Raw genomic sequence first — 17,931 nt, 5'->3', positions numbered from 1 at the left:
CATAAAGAAGACAGATAAACCACATAGGACCATAACCACATAAAACACTGCACCACTAGGCGCTTGTCACAAAGATGCACATAAGGTCAAGACCATCATTACATGTATCACTGTACCACTAGACACTTGTCATTCCTTCACATGGATCATAAACCATCACCACTTTGTCATAGGGCAGGTTGGTCATAATATATGCATCATGATCACTTTGTCACCATTAGGCCATCCTCATCCTGTCATAAGTTGTTCACATAAGTTGCCACGCACAAGGCCACCTTGCTCCCCAGGTAAAACATATTGTACACAACATTATTTTCATTTGCACGTATCACCATTACCCCAGGAGCAGCCTCTGCGCTCCTAATCCCTGTAATACAGTGATTAACACACTAGTGTGGGCCCAAATGCCTCTGAGCCTCTATCAGGGGTTCGATGGCCATGCTCCTTTCAGGCTGCCATTAGAAGCGGGGAGGTCTGGCTGGCTCACCCGTGCAAGGAGCAAATGAAGTGGCCTGTCTCGGCCTGGGCACCGGCCGCAAGTGGGAGCTTTGTGGAGGGGGTCCAGGAGCAAACAACACCTTACCTGTTCTCTCCAACCCCCCTCTTCCCCGCTCAGAAAACAAAGGAGACAGACACCTGGGGAGACCTCTCGGAACCCTCCCCTCCTGTTGAGGCTGCAGCATAATGGGGCCTCGCCAGCCCTAGTCTCATCTGGCTGCCAAATGCTCCACCTCCTAACAGGAGCGCTGCATGCACCACCATTCCCTCGGGGTGTCGATAGGACTGTCTCCGACTTCCAGTCACTGGCAGGCCCCGCCATCCTTCCTTCTGCGTACCTCGCGGCTCCTCCTGACGGGGGTCTTCTGTGGTGCGGCCCTGGGACGAGCAGCCCGCGCTTCCTTTATTTTTAGTAGGAGAAGCCCACGTCACCGCGCGCTGCTCACCTCTCCTTTAATAAAGTATAGAAGCGCCTACCATGGGCTGGAAATCATAGGAAGTGCTTTTCCAGCACTGGAGCATGCTTTACATAGTGCTCCGCACGTGCTTTCTGCAGCACACAGTGCTCTTCATGCACTTTCACACTCAGCTTATTTTACAGCATTCTTCTTACAAAGAAAAGGGGGCAAAGTACATTCCTTCTCCTGCTTCAGACAGGGACAACCACTACAGGCCGTCCTACCCTACACCAATTAAGGACAGAGCTCCTCACACAACTCCTCCAGCTGTCCTTACCAGGCAGGTCACTTAAAGATCCAGCAAGGATCTTTTCTGGGAATCTTTTATGTCCCTGACATTTCCCAAAACAGGAGGCCAGCACACACAGGCCTTTGGAGATTCTTCACAATCAGGATACCACAGCAGGGCAAAATGAATCAGTCCTTTTCCTCCACCACAGACAGAAGCAGCAACTGCAGACCAACCCCACACAGCACACAGCAAAGGGCAGTACTCCTCCTTACAGCTCTTCAGCTCTTTTTCTTGGCAGGGTCCTTTTGTTCCTTGAAGTATTCTAAAGTCTTGGGGTTTTAAGTGTAATACTTACACCCCGAAATGTCTTTGTTCTGTTTGTGACAAGGGTCTCTTACCCCAGTCCAAACCAGTTCTTCCCCCACTGGTGCAGTATGACCACAGGGGGCGGAGTCTGCATTGTGCAAATTGAGACACAGCCTATTCAAGTGTAATCACAACTCCTCCCACTACTCTAAATGCAGCCCAGATCAATTTAGACATGCAATGAGCCACACAGGCAAGGCAGGGCACACCTCAACCCCCAGTGACTGTCTAGAGTGAATTCACATCTGAGCTCTTGTCACTCACACACCAGACACTGAATACACAAACAGGCAGAGGCACACAGAATGGTAAAGTAAGAAAATGCTCACTTACTAAAAGTGGCATTTTCAAAGACAGGATTAAAAAAAACACCTTCACCAAAAGGTGCATTAATACATTCTGAGTTCAGAGAGTCTAAATTTAATTTTCCTATCTTGTCCCTATTGCAAATTACATGTGTAAAATTGTTACAGTGCAACTCCAATGATAAGCCTATGGGACAGATAGCCTTTCAACAGTGAAAAATGAAATGCACAGTATTTCACTATCAGGACATGTCACATACACTAGCACATGTCCTACCTTTCACATACACTGCACCCTGCCCATGTGGGTACCTTGGGCCTACCTTAGGGGTGCCTAACATGTACGGAAAGGGAAAGTTTGGGCCTGGCAAGCAGGTGCAATTGTCTAAACAACATGGCAGTTCACAACTGCGTGTGCAGACACAACAGTGGTAGGTATGAGATATATTTACAGGGCTACTCATGTGGGCGGCACAACCAGTGCTGGAAGCCCACTAGTAGCATTTGATTTACAGGGCCTGGCACACACTGTGCACTTTAGTAGGGACTTACCAGTAAATCAAATATGCTAATAATTGTCACAATTTATACACAGAGCATATGCACTTTAGCACTGGCCAGCAGTGGTAAAGAGCCCAGAATCCTATAGCCAACAAAAACAGGGTCAGAAAAATAGGAGGCAAAATGGAGATAACCCTGTCAAAAGGGCCAGGTCTAACAGGCATCATATCAGCAACTCATTAAACAGACAATATAATAACAAGGAAGGGGATTTCTTCACTGGAAGAAAGGATCAGTATAAACCAATACTCCAAGTGTCATTGTGTACCACTGACTTCAGTAATCATATGAGTCAGGGCAAACAGTGTTTGTTTCGGAGGACAACCAACCAAAATCAAAATTACAGTAAACATAGGTATATTGTGCATTGAAATCAAATAGAACATAAGAGGCCAGATGTACAACGCTTACATTTTGCGACTTGCAAAGTGCGTCGCTTTGCGACTCGCAATTTGCGATTCGCAAAATGCAATGCACAACAGTGTCTCAGACACTTTTTGCGATTCCCAATGGGGTCGCAAATTGCATGCCTCATCAATTTACATGTGACAAAATTAATTTGCGACCCCATTGGGAATGGCTAGCACTTACAGGGATGATGGCCTGCTGGGTTCAGCAGACTACCATGTCGGTGACTGCTCTTTCAATAAAGCAGTTTTTTTTTTAAATGCAGCCCGTTTTTCTTAAAGGAAAATGAATAAATGAATGCATTTAAAAAAGAAAAAAATGAAACTTTTGAGTTTCATTTTTTAAGGGCAGGCAGTGGTCCCTGGGACCACTGCCTGCTCTTAAAAATATTTTAGCACCCATTCACAAAGGGGAAGGGGTCACCTGGAGATCCTTTCCTGTTTGCAAATAGTTTACCACCTACTTGAAGTAAATGTTTTGCGACTGCAAATGTGATTTCAAAACAATGGTACATACTAGTTGGACTCACTATTAGGAAGGGACGCCCTTGGCACCCCACTTCTTAATAGAGAGTCGCAAACATTATTGTTCGAGTCTGTGACTCGCAAAATAGCGTTGGTACAAACCCCCACCATTTTTTGCTGTTGCAAAAGGGTTGAATAACATTTTGCGACCACAAAAAAAGAGTTGTATATCTGGCCCAATGTATGTTAGATGTCTCAGTCCATAGGTGGCCAACTAAGGTGCATCACAAGGTAGTAGTGGAGCAGGAGGTCAGTCATCCAATTCACTACATGGTATATCATCAATGAGGCCGACCTTATGGGTCGAGACGAGATGTAGAATATCAAATTCTGCTCTCTTCGGAACAGTGCGCCCTTGCTTATATGTTGGTGGGCTTCTAGTATAGTCCAATAAGTATTGCCAGGGGTGGGATTTAGGATGATAAAGGATGTGCTCATTTTAGTGGTCAGTTGCTTGCAGTGGCTGTTGCTGCAGTGTTCCATGATTCTCACCTTGACAGATCTGGTTATCATCCCAATATATTGTTTGTTACATGAACATGTGATGATAAAGACACACTTTTTGGGATTACAGTTTCTGTGTATCTTTTGGATCCAAATGTGTGTTGTGTCAAGCCTGATTTCCTTAGTGGCTTCAGTGAGGGAACAGACCGAACATGACCTACAGGGAAAGTGACCCCAAATCTGGGCAAAGATCCCACAGGGGGCCTTGTGCAGATCTAGTTGGTTGCCGTGGTCTTGTGTGGACAATCATGTCTTTTAAATTGCTTGTGCATTTATAGGCAAACCTGTGTCTGGGAAATGTCAGATCTCAAGGATAACCCAATGTTTTCTGATGAATTTTTGTATCTTGCTGAAACTGGGTGTGAATGTGGTGACACGTGTTATCACATCTTCCTGTGTGTGGGTACATGGTTCCAGCAGGGCTGCCCCATTGTTATTTCTTGACCTCTTGCATGCTGTTTTCACACCATGTGGTGGATAGTCCTGTGCCACCAGATTCTTGGCCAGATATTGTACTTGTACCTCAAAGTCTTGTGTGGTGCTGTTATTGTGGTGGAAATTGCAAAAAACACAGTTGATGGACAGAATGTAGAACAATGTCATACATTCACCCTAGTACAAGGATCTGGGCCTAAATCCATAGTTTTTTTGCCCTCCACACCACCCTGGGTTAGACACTGGCTATATGCAAATCAGCTCTGACCCTGTGCCTCATGGGAACAGTCCAGTCCGAACTACCAAGCCATGTCTTTCCCAGAACGGAATCAAGCATCCAAGGACCGGTTTCTGGCTATCAGCCTTCATCAGCCTGGATAGCTTGACTCCAGTGGTGTGGAGAGCCTGGGACTCACGTCTGAGTATACCCAGCCCACTCTGGGTGAAAATTGCAAAAAACACAGTTGATGGACAGAATGTAGAACAATGTCATACATTCACCCTAGTACAAGGATCTGGCCCTAAATCCATCGTTTGATTCAGGTCTGGGAAAGACATGGCTTGGTAGTTCGGTCTGGACCAGGGTGGTGTGGAGTGCAAAAAAACGATGGATTTAGGCCCAGATCCTTGTACTGGGGTGAATGTATGACATTGTTCTACATTCTGTTCATCAACTGTGTTTTTTGTTATTGTGGTGGAGCCACAGAAATTGACCAAATGGGATGTTGTCCCTCAGCACTTTTTTTGGCGGTGACTGCTGTATAAAAGCAGACTGTTTCTGTCTGCCCTCCATGATGGTGTTCAGGAGATCTAAAAAGGGGAGTTACTTGTCTGAGATGTTCTTCGTGAACTTTAAGTAGGGATTGAGTGCATTCAGCCAGTTGCAAACATTCTCACACTTAATTCTGTCTTCTTTCCAGAATATCAGAATATCGTATATATATTTGCACCAAAGTAAAATATTGGCAGTGTACAGGTTGGTTGTATACAGGATCTGGTTTTTTTTTAAGCTGGCCATGTAGAGGCAGGCCAGACTTGGGATAAACATGCTTCCCATAGAGGTACCCTGGGATGGTGGTATATTTGGTCCTCATATTGGAAGAAATTCTCTGTGAGACGCAATATGGCACATTCTATGATGAAACTCATTGTGTGGTACATACCCATTCTTCAGATAGTAGGGTATTTTAAACCACCTCCAGGGTGGCAAGGTGGGGGATGTTGGTGTTCAGGGCCTCTAAGTTTAAAATCACCAACAGGTCAGTCTGGTTAGTGTTGTTGGTCTGTTCAATTAAATTATGTATGTCCCTGGTGTCTTTTAGGAATGATGGTGTTTTGGTTACTGGTGGCTGAAAGAAGCGATCACAAAATTTTCAAAGAGGTTCCAAAAGTGAACCTATCCCTGACACAATGGGTTTGCATGGAGAGGGGGTAATTCCTTTGTTAATTTTTGAGAGGATTTAGAAGTACGGGATTCTGGGGCTGGTTTCGAACAGGAAATCATCCTCATTCTTGACAATCCATCCTTCGGTCTCAGCAGAGGATACCAATGCAGAGATCTGAGTACTCAATCTCCCTCACATCAAGGTTGATCAGTATGTAGTAGGTCCAATTGACCAGCTGATGAAGACATTCAGTATTGTAATCACCAGTGGACATGATTACAAATGCTCCCCCTTATCTGCTCGCTTTATCGCAATCTGGGTGTCATTGGCAAGTGATTTTATTGCCTCTAGCTCACAGTTAAACATGTTTGAAACGTGGGTCCCTCAGTGCATTTGTCAACTTCTTTTAGTACCACCTGTTGAAAGGTCAAAAGTTCATTAGGTATCAGCCCAGCTGAGGGTGTAAACCTAGAAGGGGTATGTAAAACTGAATCTAGTTGTTGCGGTGCAGGTTTGTCAAGGAAAAAGGATCTTAAGCGGATTTTGCGGAAAAAATGGTGTAACTTGCAATTCATTTGGAATCTATCCTTCTTTGGTGTGGATACAAAGCCCATACCTTTCTTAAGAACTTTAGTCTCAATGCTGGAGAGAGCTCTTTGGGATAGGTATACAATCCGTTTATCTTCCCTGTCTGGCTCCTCAGTTGCGTTGGTGTCGGTGGCATGTTGGATACTATCAAACCATTTGGTGAAATATTACATCCCTGAAGCTACACATTTGCTACAGAAGAGGTTGCTTTCTAAAAACAGGTAACATCATAAAGCCTTTGTGTCATTACTTCTTACTGGTAGAGTTAGTTATAAAGGAATTTTCATATTATAATTGTCTCATTGTCTCTGATAAAATGTTTGATTTCCTCTTCAATGAAACTAGGAAAGTTCCAATTTTAGAGATATTTATGTGCCTTGGGCATTTGCTAATCATGCACCATTAAACCATTGGAGAGTAATTCTACTTTTCTTTACTTCTTCCTTTTCTACCCTTTTCCCCGTCCCCTTCTCACCACTTATTAAACACAATTTCAATCACTTTGCATAAATGTTACAGCATCCTGAAGTGTGAATTGTTCAGATTATAGATGAGCATTGGGTACCTACCATTGGGCCATTAACTATCATATGCCCTTCCATTCCTTTTTCCTTTCCTTCCTCATTCCATCTTACCCCTTCTAACCTTTGCTTAACCTCTCCTCATGCTGATTATGATTGGCCCTTGAAAAATACATTCAGAAACTGTTCATCAGATTATACAGTAGGAGTATATCATTTAAAAAGCCCTTTTAGTATTTGTTTATCTTTATCTTAATTGTAAATATCTGAACTCTGCCAAAAGTGTAGTTCTGGTTTAGAGATAATGGCCTAAATCTTCACTGGAGCATCATCGAAACCCCATAACTAAAGACTTTTTAAATGGCAGTTAGCTCATTTTGCCTGTGTACTTTGTACATGTCTAGGCTGTCCAATTTTCAGTGTTTATTCTTTGTGGATTTTACTGGTGTTTTCTCAATGTTTTCCAAACCTTTTGAAATCAGTGGTTTTCATGGCTTATTCAGCAACCTAACCTGGAAAAGACAAAGCCCAGTTTTTCTAGTGTTTACAAAATATGTTGTATTTGCAGTAATTGTTATCAAACACATATTTAACTTAAAGGAGAACTAATGCATGTTATGCAGCGTTTTCCCAAAAGCAGTGTGCACAATGGACATATGTTGAACTGTCTTTAACATACAAAGTCCGTGTATTGCACTCTCACTCACACTCACATCTCATTACCTCTCATACTCACTGTGTCATGACCCTGTCTGGTTCATGGGGCTATTAATGGATTCAAATGTCAGAGTGCTATATTCAAATGTTTCAATAAAACACATTCTAATACACAGTTAGGGGTCATTCGCCTCCTCCTTACCGAATATTGTGACATTGTAGTACTGGTCAATCCTGCCACCAGCATAATACCTTGTGAATCCTTCAACATTTTGATTTACAACAAATTGATTTGTAGCCCTGCATTCGGAAGTACCAAAACATGAGGCTTTAATCATGTTTGCCACTGCTTTACTGCACTCTTTGCCTGACTACATTAAGGTAGTAGTGCTGCTGTTGTGTTGCCATTCATTGCTGCTGAGTGCCTGCCAGGTAAATGCTTCACTTTGTCAGTTCTGACTTTTTAACAGACCAGAATTAGTTGAAGGTATTATACATAACAACTTCACACCTTGTAGCTTTGAAATGTGTTGGTAAATGGAAAGAATTGTACCATATTTTCACCACTATCCCATGTGCATGCTGACAGCATTCTTTTCAAAAGTACCTGTCACTGCCTCTCTTGGAATGAAGGTTTAAAGCTTGGTGTATTTGGCGGTTGACCTACTATCAATGCTGACTTGTTAAAAAGGGAGTTGATGTTTTAGAGTTTTACTCATTCTGTGTCTGTTGGTAAATGTATTGATAAATACTGGCCAAGATTCTTATGAGCCAGCCATTCCACCTATCAGTGGCAAAAGTAAATACTGAAACAAGTTCAAATATGAAGTTTTTAGATCAGATTTAAAACATGCTTCAAAATGAAACCCTACACCATTAATTCAAGCACAAAATATCTAGGGCCAGCTGTAGGAGAGAAAATACCGGTCGGTAATTGCCGATTTCGGCCGTTACCGACCGGTATTCAGGATTTGGCATGTAGGGGCCATCATTTTACAGAATTAGTAAATTTACCGATTCGGTAAATTTACCGATTCTGTAAAATACCGAATCCGTTATTTTACCGATTCGGTAAATCCACATGTAGGTGACACTCCTAAGAGTGTCACAGGCCCTTAAGAATAGATATTTTACCACCCAATCCAATTGGGTGGTAAAATACCGAATTCAGGTGTGCATGCACATCTGTGCATGTACACCTGTGCAATGTGACACACAGACATGCCCTCAGGGCATGTCTGTGTGCCACATGGCACACACGTCCGGAATTGGGGTGCTAGAGGGTGTCAAAGTGACACCCCCTGCACCCTTGCAGGATTCGGTATTTACCGATTCGGTAAATACCGAATCAGTATTGCCCATTGATTCCTATGGGCTTCATGGCCCATAGGAATCAATGGGCAATACCGATTCGGTATTTACCGAATCGGTAAATATCGAATCCTACCGATTCAGTAATTCTTCAATTCGAATTACCTACATCTCCCCCTTCATATTTACCGACTCTTAAATACCGAATCGGTAAAATTCGGTATTTAAGAGTCGGTAAATATGAATTACCTACATTGGGCCCATAATGACATCCATTAACAGCAAACCTCAAGCAGAATAATCCTAGACCAGTCTTTCTTGTTGCAAGTTAGATTGTGCTGGCCAATTTAGGAATAAATAACATTGGTTCATTCTCTATAACTTTCCTTTATTTGATGGCTTTTTAGTTTGTGGTTGTGCAGGTGTTTATCATTGTTCATATGTGGACACACTGATGAGGGCTGTTTCCCCTTTGGTGGTGTTTTTATCAGTTATTACAGATGTAAACATACATTAGATAGTATATACATGACACTTTGTTTCTTATTATGGAAAATTCTTGGCAGAATTAAAAAAGAACACATATGTATTTACCATCACCACAATTGTCTTATTAGGAATTGAGATCTGTTGCTCAAGACATGCAGGTATTTTACCATAACCAACTGGCTGTACTGAGATAGTTTGTGTGTCTCTTACATTGAATTTGTGAGTATTTTACCATCACCAGGAGGCTGAACTGGATGCTGCCTGTCGTAGTTTCTGTCCCAGCAGTAAACATGTTAAAGGTTGAAGCCACCAGATTTTCATTACTGAACCAAGGCTCTTTCTGCAAATATAAAACAACCGAATAATTATATAGTAGTAGTAATTTTATCTCGGCTACAAAGCCATACACGTTTTACAATCATCCAGGAAGACCCGATTTGGCTTCAAAAGCTAAAAGAGCGTGATATAGTGGCCTCACAGGAAACTTGGGCTAGAGATAATGCTTTCTGGTTGGATGGCTATACATCGTTCTTTGTCAAAGCTCAGAGTTCCTCGGCGGGAAGGGATAGAGGGGGCCTGTTGTTTCTAGTTTCAGTCAACTTAGCAGGCAGTGTTAAGGAAATCCCCAGCTCCTCATATTATTTTCAGTTGCTGGAAATCCATCAAGCAGACAAAAATAAGATAGTTCTAATAAACTGCTATAATTCTATGCAGGGGGGTCCCCCAAATTTTGTTCTAGAAGGTTTATCTTCTTTTTTAACTAATTATATGTCTAAACAAACCACTTTTGTTCAACTCATACTGATGGGAGATTTTAATGTTCATTTGTGTGGGCTACATTGCCAGATTGAGGATGATACTGGCCCTGATCATACGACTTTGCCACACTTCGAGCACAGCCCTAAGGGTGTAGCAATGGAAGATTTGTTATCATCCAATGATTTATTTGAACCAGGGTTTTCAGACTTAAATGATCGTGTGGTTACATATAACGCGAGGGGAAGTGAATCGATTATTGATTATATTTTTATGTCCCTGGGTCTTCTCCGCTATGTATTGTTTTATAATGCCATAGTAAGTGGGTTTAGTGATCATAACCCGGTGTCGCTAGTCATGGACGGTTCCATTGGTCTAAGCAAAGGGGCCTTGAGGGCCACCTCTGTGAAGGATGTAAAGAGTAAAGACCAGGGAAGGCGTTTAAAATGGTGTAAAGTTTGTCCTGAGGATTTTTTAGGCCTAATTGAACAAAAAATGGCAGTGGAACTTGTGACATGTAGGGATCTAGACATGGGGGGGAAAGAGGTAGTTACCGCTTTTGAGGCTATTTGTGCTAGAGTGGAAGAAGAGCTCACAGCTAGACCAAAGAGGGGTCCTGCCCAAGCTTTTGGTTGGTTTGATCATACATGTTCCAAGGCACACTCCGCTCTGTTGAAAGCGCTTAAACAATCCCCCAGAGACAAGTCACTGGTAGCACAATTGAGGAAGAAATATGCTGTGGCGGTAAAGACTCGGAAAAAGGTCATTAAAGAAGAAGCCTGGGATTCTTTAATGGATTCCACTACCCTCAAACAAAGTTCTAAATTCTGGTCTATATTTATTAATCCTCTATTTGCCCAATCAAGTAATATAGATCTTGAAGTAAATATTCCTGAAGCAGAGTGGCTTAATCATTTCTCTAATATATACGGGAGTAATGATATTGCTGAGATATTTTTTATGCCTTGTCTTTCAACTTCACTACCCAAACTAAATTTCAGTATAACTGAAGTGGAGGTTGCGATTAAAGGTTCAGCTGAAAATAAAGCCCCCGGTCCAGATGGGGTTCCTCTGGGTCTCTATAAATTAAACCCAGGGATGTGGGCAGAGATATTAGCCAATGTTTTTAACTGTGTTCTTGAGGGGGGTTTTCCAAAAACCTGGGTGTGCTCAATCATAGTCCCTATTTTTAAAAAAGGTCAAAGAAGTGACCCCAAATGCTACCGCCCTATATCCTTGTTGGATTCTTCCATGAAGGTCCTGGGTAAAGTATTGCTGGCGAGAATTAACAAGTGGTCGATGGATAATGACATTCTAACAGATGCCCAGTACGGGTTCCGTTCTGGAAGAGGTACAGAGGACCAATGTTTAAATCTTCATTTGATAATCTCAAAATATACAACGGCAACAAAGGGGTCAATTTTTGTTGCATTTATGGACCTGTCCACGGCCTTTGATTTAGTTAACAGAGCCCGGCTGTGGTCCATGTTGTTAAAATTGGGTCTTGATCCTCCTCTTGTACACTTTCTGGCTGAACTTCACAAAGACTTAAAGGCATCGATTAGAATGGACCAAGAAGGAAATCGCACAGCTTGGTTCAAATCGAGCAGGGGTGTACGGCAAGGCTGCATCCTTGCCCCCATGCTGTTCACTCTATACATAAATTCATTAGAGAAAAACCTTTTAACTGCTACTTTGGACACACCGCGTGCAGGGGATACTCGCATACCCGTTCTCCTGTACGCGGACGACGCTGCTTTAATAGCTCGGACACATTTAGGCCTGCAGAGACTCTTAAATGCATTTAGTGAATTTATGTCCTCACTTGACTTAGTGGTAAACAATTCTAAATCCCATGTTATGGCATTCGGGGCTGTCAAAAACAACACCAAACCGTTTTATTGTAATGGTGAAGTGATCACTAATGTCAAAGTTTTTACTTACCTTGGTGTAATTTTTGATACTAAGGGTAGCTGGATTCCTCAAATTACAGCCAAAACTAAAGCGGTGAGGAGCTCGGCAAATGCAATTTTAAGTTTTTCAAAGAGACTTGGAGGGAAGCCGAGCGGTGCATTATTAAGCTTGTACAGGGCAAAAACTTTGGCAATAGCTAGGTATGGATCTGGTCTGTGGGGCTATGTGAATAGTGAAACCATCCAAAGGGAGGAAAATAAGTTCCTCCGGTCTATACTAGGGCTCCCACAATCGACAGCCACATTCTCAGTTCATCAGGAGCTTGGTTTAGGGTACATTACCGATATCCTTTCAATAGCACCTATTCTTCTATGGATTAGGACTTGGACCAATAACAACTTAGGTTTAAATCATAAAGTACTGATGGACTGTTTAAAACTGGACAAATTTAAAGATATTGTTTGGCTGTCATACATTTATAAGTGCTCTTTGGAACTTGGTCGTCCTGAGATATTCTCCGCCCCTCTGGGTTTGAAAAAATCTGATTTAGATTGGGTCAAGCTTAACTTCTTTAAAATGAAGACCTTGGAGAGAGAGGAACACCAACTTACTAAGCCTACAGTTAGAGCCCATTTTTTGACTATTACTTGCCTAGCTATTCAACCGTATCTCGCCATAGTAAACATCCCTTTCCACCGGTGGCTTCTGGTCAAATTTCGGTTTAATCAGATTTATACGGTTCTCTGTGACAACCATGGTTGGTACAAGCAGGAGGATGCACCTGTGTGTAATTGTGATAATTTTTCCCTGCAAGATAATATGCACCTAATGCTGTTTTGCCATTTTTATATTATGCCTAGACAGAAGTATTTGGTGCCTTTATTGAAGGGCAAAGCTTTTCTTCAGGCAAAACCAGCTCTCCTGTATTTACAAATGCTAGATTCACCTCTGGTTATGTTTAGCGTGGCTAACTACCTTGTTGCTGCTGTTAGGATTAGGAGGAGGCGATTGCAAATGTAATATGGGGGTTTGTACTGGTGGATGGAATGTGTTCTTTGTATCTGCAAAATTTTGCTAATAATTACTTTTTTTAGCTGTTTTTAAACTGTGTATATAATTGTTATTGCTGTATGTAATTTTTATGAAATTGAATTGCCCTTTTTAAATTGATTGTAGTATGCTTTTATGATTTTTAACTAAATCGAATAAAGTGGTTTTTGACTTTTGACTACAATCATCCATAAAAACACATTAATACAACAAATAAGTAAACCTCATCAGATAAAATTCTTCAGAATATTACGTGATAAAATTGAAACATCAGGAATTACTCTCAATAATCCAAACTGTAGCTCAAGTATCATCTCATAATGCCACTATACAGCCCTTATAACAGATTAAAAATAATAAAAACAATTCATAAAGGTTAAAGGGCAGGATTATCACAGCATTCACTCCTATTAGATAGCATTGCTTGGTGACGTAAAAATATATCATTATACCCTTTAATGAAATATTCCGGTGGCCAACCAAATATACAGTATAGAATAATTATATATATCTTGGATAACGAACCTCAATTATAAGCAATCCCTGTAGTAACTCTGCTCCTCTACACCCATAGCTAGAGGTGTCAATTCGTATTTGGTGTTTTACAGAACATTTCTAGTTTATCTGCTGCTCTGCCAGCACCCAGGGTGCTTTTCCTTCCTTTTACACTTACTGCTCAGCTTTGTATGCCTCAGTTCTCTTTATCTTGCTCATGGGACAAAACATTTATGCAGACGAGCAGAGAGAAGAGAACTTTTGTCACTGAACTAAGGTGACAGAATAGCTAAGGGTGTCAGAATTACTACAGTGAGTAGCTGTACATGCATGTCATTACAACTCCTTTAGTCAAGTATATGTAAATATTTCATACCATACATACATGTATGTGTATATATATATATGATGTGAACAAGGGCGCCTAAGCCCGAAACGCGTCATCTGTTGACTGCTGCTAGGTTTCGAATAAACATCTTGCCTGGAAAAAAGAAGTGGTTCGTTTCTCTTTCTTCGCTGCCGAGGCTTTGGTAGAAGTGGAAGGAGTGTTGTTTGCGATATAAATATATATGTATATATATATATATATATATATATATATATATATATATATATATATATATATATATATATATATATATATATATATATATATATATATATATATATATATGTTCATACAAAAGCCTGACAGCTTCAGGAGGTCACACGCAGCTCACCTTCCATCCGGATTATTAAATCACCTTGCAGCCACGCTCCCAATTTGATTTACATTTGCCAACGCGTTTCGAGTCTCAAAGACTCTTCTTCCTGGGCTGTTACGTGTAATGAGATGCAAACTCGTTTCCCATGTGATTCAGTTCATTTATTTCAGTATTGAGCCTTCTGATTGGCCTTGCTCCTGTGCTCGAGCCACTTTGCATACTGGGATTAGTAGTACTTGTAAAAACGAGATGCACTTCATTTTACATATTTTTTAACATTATTGTCTTTTTTAATCCTTTGAGTAAGGTATGGAAGTCCGGTGCAAGTTCATTTCTGATGGCTCACTGCGCTGTTAATCACATATGGCGTGATTACTGCTGCGCGCGCATCACTCTCGTGCTTCCCCCGCGATCACTTTTGCTTCTTGACTCCCGGCCGCTGTTCTTCAGTGTAATCAATGGAAAAACAACACTGGGTGTGGGCTTCCCACAGTAAGGCCAAGCCTCTCAATCACAAAACAACAGAATAGATGCCAGTACCGTGGCATTTACAAACAAGCCGATAAAGGCGGCGCACTTGTCCTCTGGGACAAGTCTTTGTATGTAACAGAAGTCAAACGGCAGTTGGATGACCAAAGCTGTTACAGGAAAATAAACTGTGACCCTACTGGAGAGCTAAAGAACCAACTCTACTCAATTATTGATGAAGGCTCTGAAAAAGGCTTTTTAGGAAAAAAGGAAACAGAATATCTGAAAATAAAGCATCCACGTATTCCACTTTTTTATGTACTTCCAAAAGTACACAAAAATGAGACACAACCACCCGGGAGACCAATTGTCTCTGGGTGCGAATCCCTGATGGAGCCTGCATCGAAATTTGTCGACCATTTTCTGAAACCACTTATGACTGAAGTGAAATCCTTTCTAAAAGACACCACGGATTTCATCAATAAAATAAGTCAAATCAAATTTGAAGAACATAACCATTTTCTGGTTACAATGGACGTGGTGTCATTATACACCCAAATCCCTCAGGACGAAGGACTACATGTGTTAGAATACTATCTAGACACAAGAGTAAGACCACATAGAGTCCCAACTGACTTCATCCTCAAACTGGCCAGCTTTGCATTGAAAAAAAACTACTTCAATTTTGATGGGGACTTCTACTACCAAACAAGCGGAGTCGCGATGGGCTGCCCTTTCGCCCCGGAATTAGCGGTACTGTTTATGGCCTCATATGAGGAAACATTTGTCTACAAAAACAATCCCTTCCTTCCATTCATCGAATATTGGAGTAGATATATCGATGACGTGTTCTTTGTGTTGACAGGCCAAGAAGAACGACTTAAAGAATTTCATCAATGGCTCAACAATAGAACAAAAGAAATCCAATTAAGCTTGAACTATTCTAAGTATAGAATGCCCTTTCTGGATGTGGCAGTGTACCCAGCAGATGGAGGACTTGTGACAACTTTACACAAGAAAGAAACAGACCGCAACAAGTTGTTGCATTTCACAAGCAACCATCCAAGAAGTATGAAAGATAATCTACCATACGGGCAATACCTTCGAATTCGCCGCATTTGCCATTTTAAAGATTAATTCATGGCCAATGCCACCAAATTGACGAACAACCTTTTGGAACGTGGGTACCCCAAAAAATTATTGAAAAGATCAATCAAACGCGCATGGTGGACTCCGCGAGAAAGTTTGCTAGAAAGGAAAACAAAAAAGGAAACAGACAGGCTTGTCTTTGTTTCAACGTACTGTCCCAATTCTAACTTACTAAAAAAGGCAGTATCTTCGAACTGGCATCTAGTAAAAAATTTACATACATCGCCTAATGTCAAACCATTGTTCGCCTTAAAAAAAACCCGAAGCCTAGCTAATCATTTGGTCAGAGCGGCGATGCCACAAAAAGAGATGCTATCAGTCAGAGCCTATGCTGGGTTACCTCCAGTTGTTGGACATAAAAAATGTGGGTCCTGCCTATGCTGTGCTACAACAGAAGAAGGATCAGTCTTCCAACACAGGAACATCTATTGGAGACACAATTCATTTACCAACTGCAGATCACGCAATGTTATATATGGCATAAAATGCCTATGCGACCTCCTATATATTGGTAAAACCAATCAAGAAGTCCGAACAAGGATCACACAGCATAAATCACGAATAAAAATGAAGGTTTTGACCGCGCCATTGGTCAATCACTGGCAAACTATGGCTCATAAGGAATCTGACCTGAAATGGACAGTAATCTTAAAGGTTGACAGAGACCAAAGAGGAGGAGATTTGGATTCAAAGCTGACAAAGAGGGAAGCTATGCTCATCCTGAAGTTTAATACTGCAGTCGATGGCCTTAATGAAATATCGGAACTTTTTAAGCTCAACTGATTCTCACATCTCTTCATTATCAGCCTTGACCCTCATGTATCTCACATGGCACTGCATGCCCCCCATTTGCAAGGACCATTTTACCATTCAATTCCATGCTCTCAATTAAATGTGGTATTTTCAACATATCAACCCGCCGTTTGGGTTCCTTACAAATGCCTTGAATCAACCTGCCGTTTGGGTTCTTTACAAATGCCTTGAACCTCCCTAGGTCTTTTTTTGACTAAGCATAACCTTTTTTACACTTGTATTATCCTGTATTTTCGAACAGATAAAAGGACAAATCCTTGCAAAAAACTATTGTATTGACAAAGCAGCTACCTAACTCTGCAAGGCGGAAGATCTTCGTCCTATGTTTACGTTCGAGGCCCCGCCCACCATCGAAATCACATAGACCGTGACCCTCGCAATCAACCACAGCCTTGACTAAGCGGGACATTAACACTGCGAGACAATGCCCATGATCTTTGTAATAAACCACTTATCGACTAAAGATGAATTAAACACCATAAGTCAGAACATAATCGACCGGTGCTGATGTCCGAGGCTCCGCCCACCATCGGAACTACAATACCCGTGATCCTCCACTTCGCGGAAGCGGAGCGATAATACTATTTAACGAACAAACAGGACGCCAGCCAGATAGCGGTTTGCTTGCGACTTAGACGCGGACAACGTATACAGGAGATTGTTATCCCCTCGAAGGTAAGCGCGTTTTCCACTCTATGCGTACTACACGAGCTCACACGCCGACATAACATCAATTTTAATACAAGCGCTCCCTACCTCCACAGGTCCCCGACCCTGCCCTGGACTTTCAACTTTAACGCAGTGGACTAACAACAACTCCCAAGTAAGCCCGGATATGTGCTTTTATTTGCTCAATTGCAATCCTCATTTCATTTTAAGAAGAAAATTTAAACTTGCGTCTCACAGGCACCTTTCGCCTTTATAGGTCCACGATTCAATCCTGGCAGTCTACTCCATGCAGAGCAATTACAAGTAAGCTCAGCGTCTTTTTCTTTCCATCGTCTCACCATTGGGCCCACAGACATCTTTAAAAAGTTATTTTCCCTAATTTTTTCACAGATAAAACACAGACTTTTATGCAGCAGTAAAGTAAGTGTATGGTCCCCTTAAAACCTTCTAGGGTTGGCTTCATTGAGAGTATAAACTCATGGTTCTGATTGGTCTTTTTGTGCCCCTCTTTTCAGTTGTCAACGTCCGGTTTCTGAGTAATTAGTGCACACCACTCTTTGCGAAGGTAAGAGGCATTTGTCAATCAGGGCAGCTAGTAGTCTGTTCCACTATATCTCCACATTTAGTGACCCAGGTCTCGTTTTTTCTCTCTCCCCCCACAGTTATGAGGT

At 41.7% G+C, this 17,931-nt stretch overlaps 1 protein-coding gene across 2 annotated transcripts in view; it reads right to left on the bottom strand.

Annotated features, from left to right (window-relative positions):
- The window catches only part of LOC147692501 (cytochrome P450 2G1-like), a 591,635-nt gene that overhangs the window by 178,401 nt on the left and 395,303 nt on the right, over window positions 1–17,931 (bottom strand). For both annotated transcript variants that reach the window (XM_086938711.1, XM_086938712.1), the window contains exon 7: window positions 9,453–9,582. In XM_086938711.1, the coding sequence (XP_086794837.1) occupies window positions 9,453–9,582 (130 nt within the window). The remainder of the gene's footprint in view (window positions 1–9,452; window positions 9,583–17,931) is intronic.

Source organism: Lissotriton vulgaris, chromosome 9 (genome assembly GCF_964263255.1).
Source record: "Lissotriton vulgaris chromosome 9, aLisVul1.2, whole genome shotgun sequence".
In the NCBI taxonomy this organism is placed as follows: domain Eukaryota; kingdom Metazoa; phylum Chordata; class Amphibia; order Caudata; family Salamandridae; genus Lissotriton; species Lissotriton vulgaris.
Note: the sequence above shows the minus strand (reverse complement) of the source record. Positions and strands in the feature narration are given on the sequence as shown.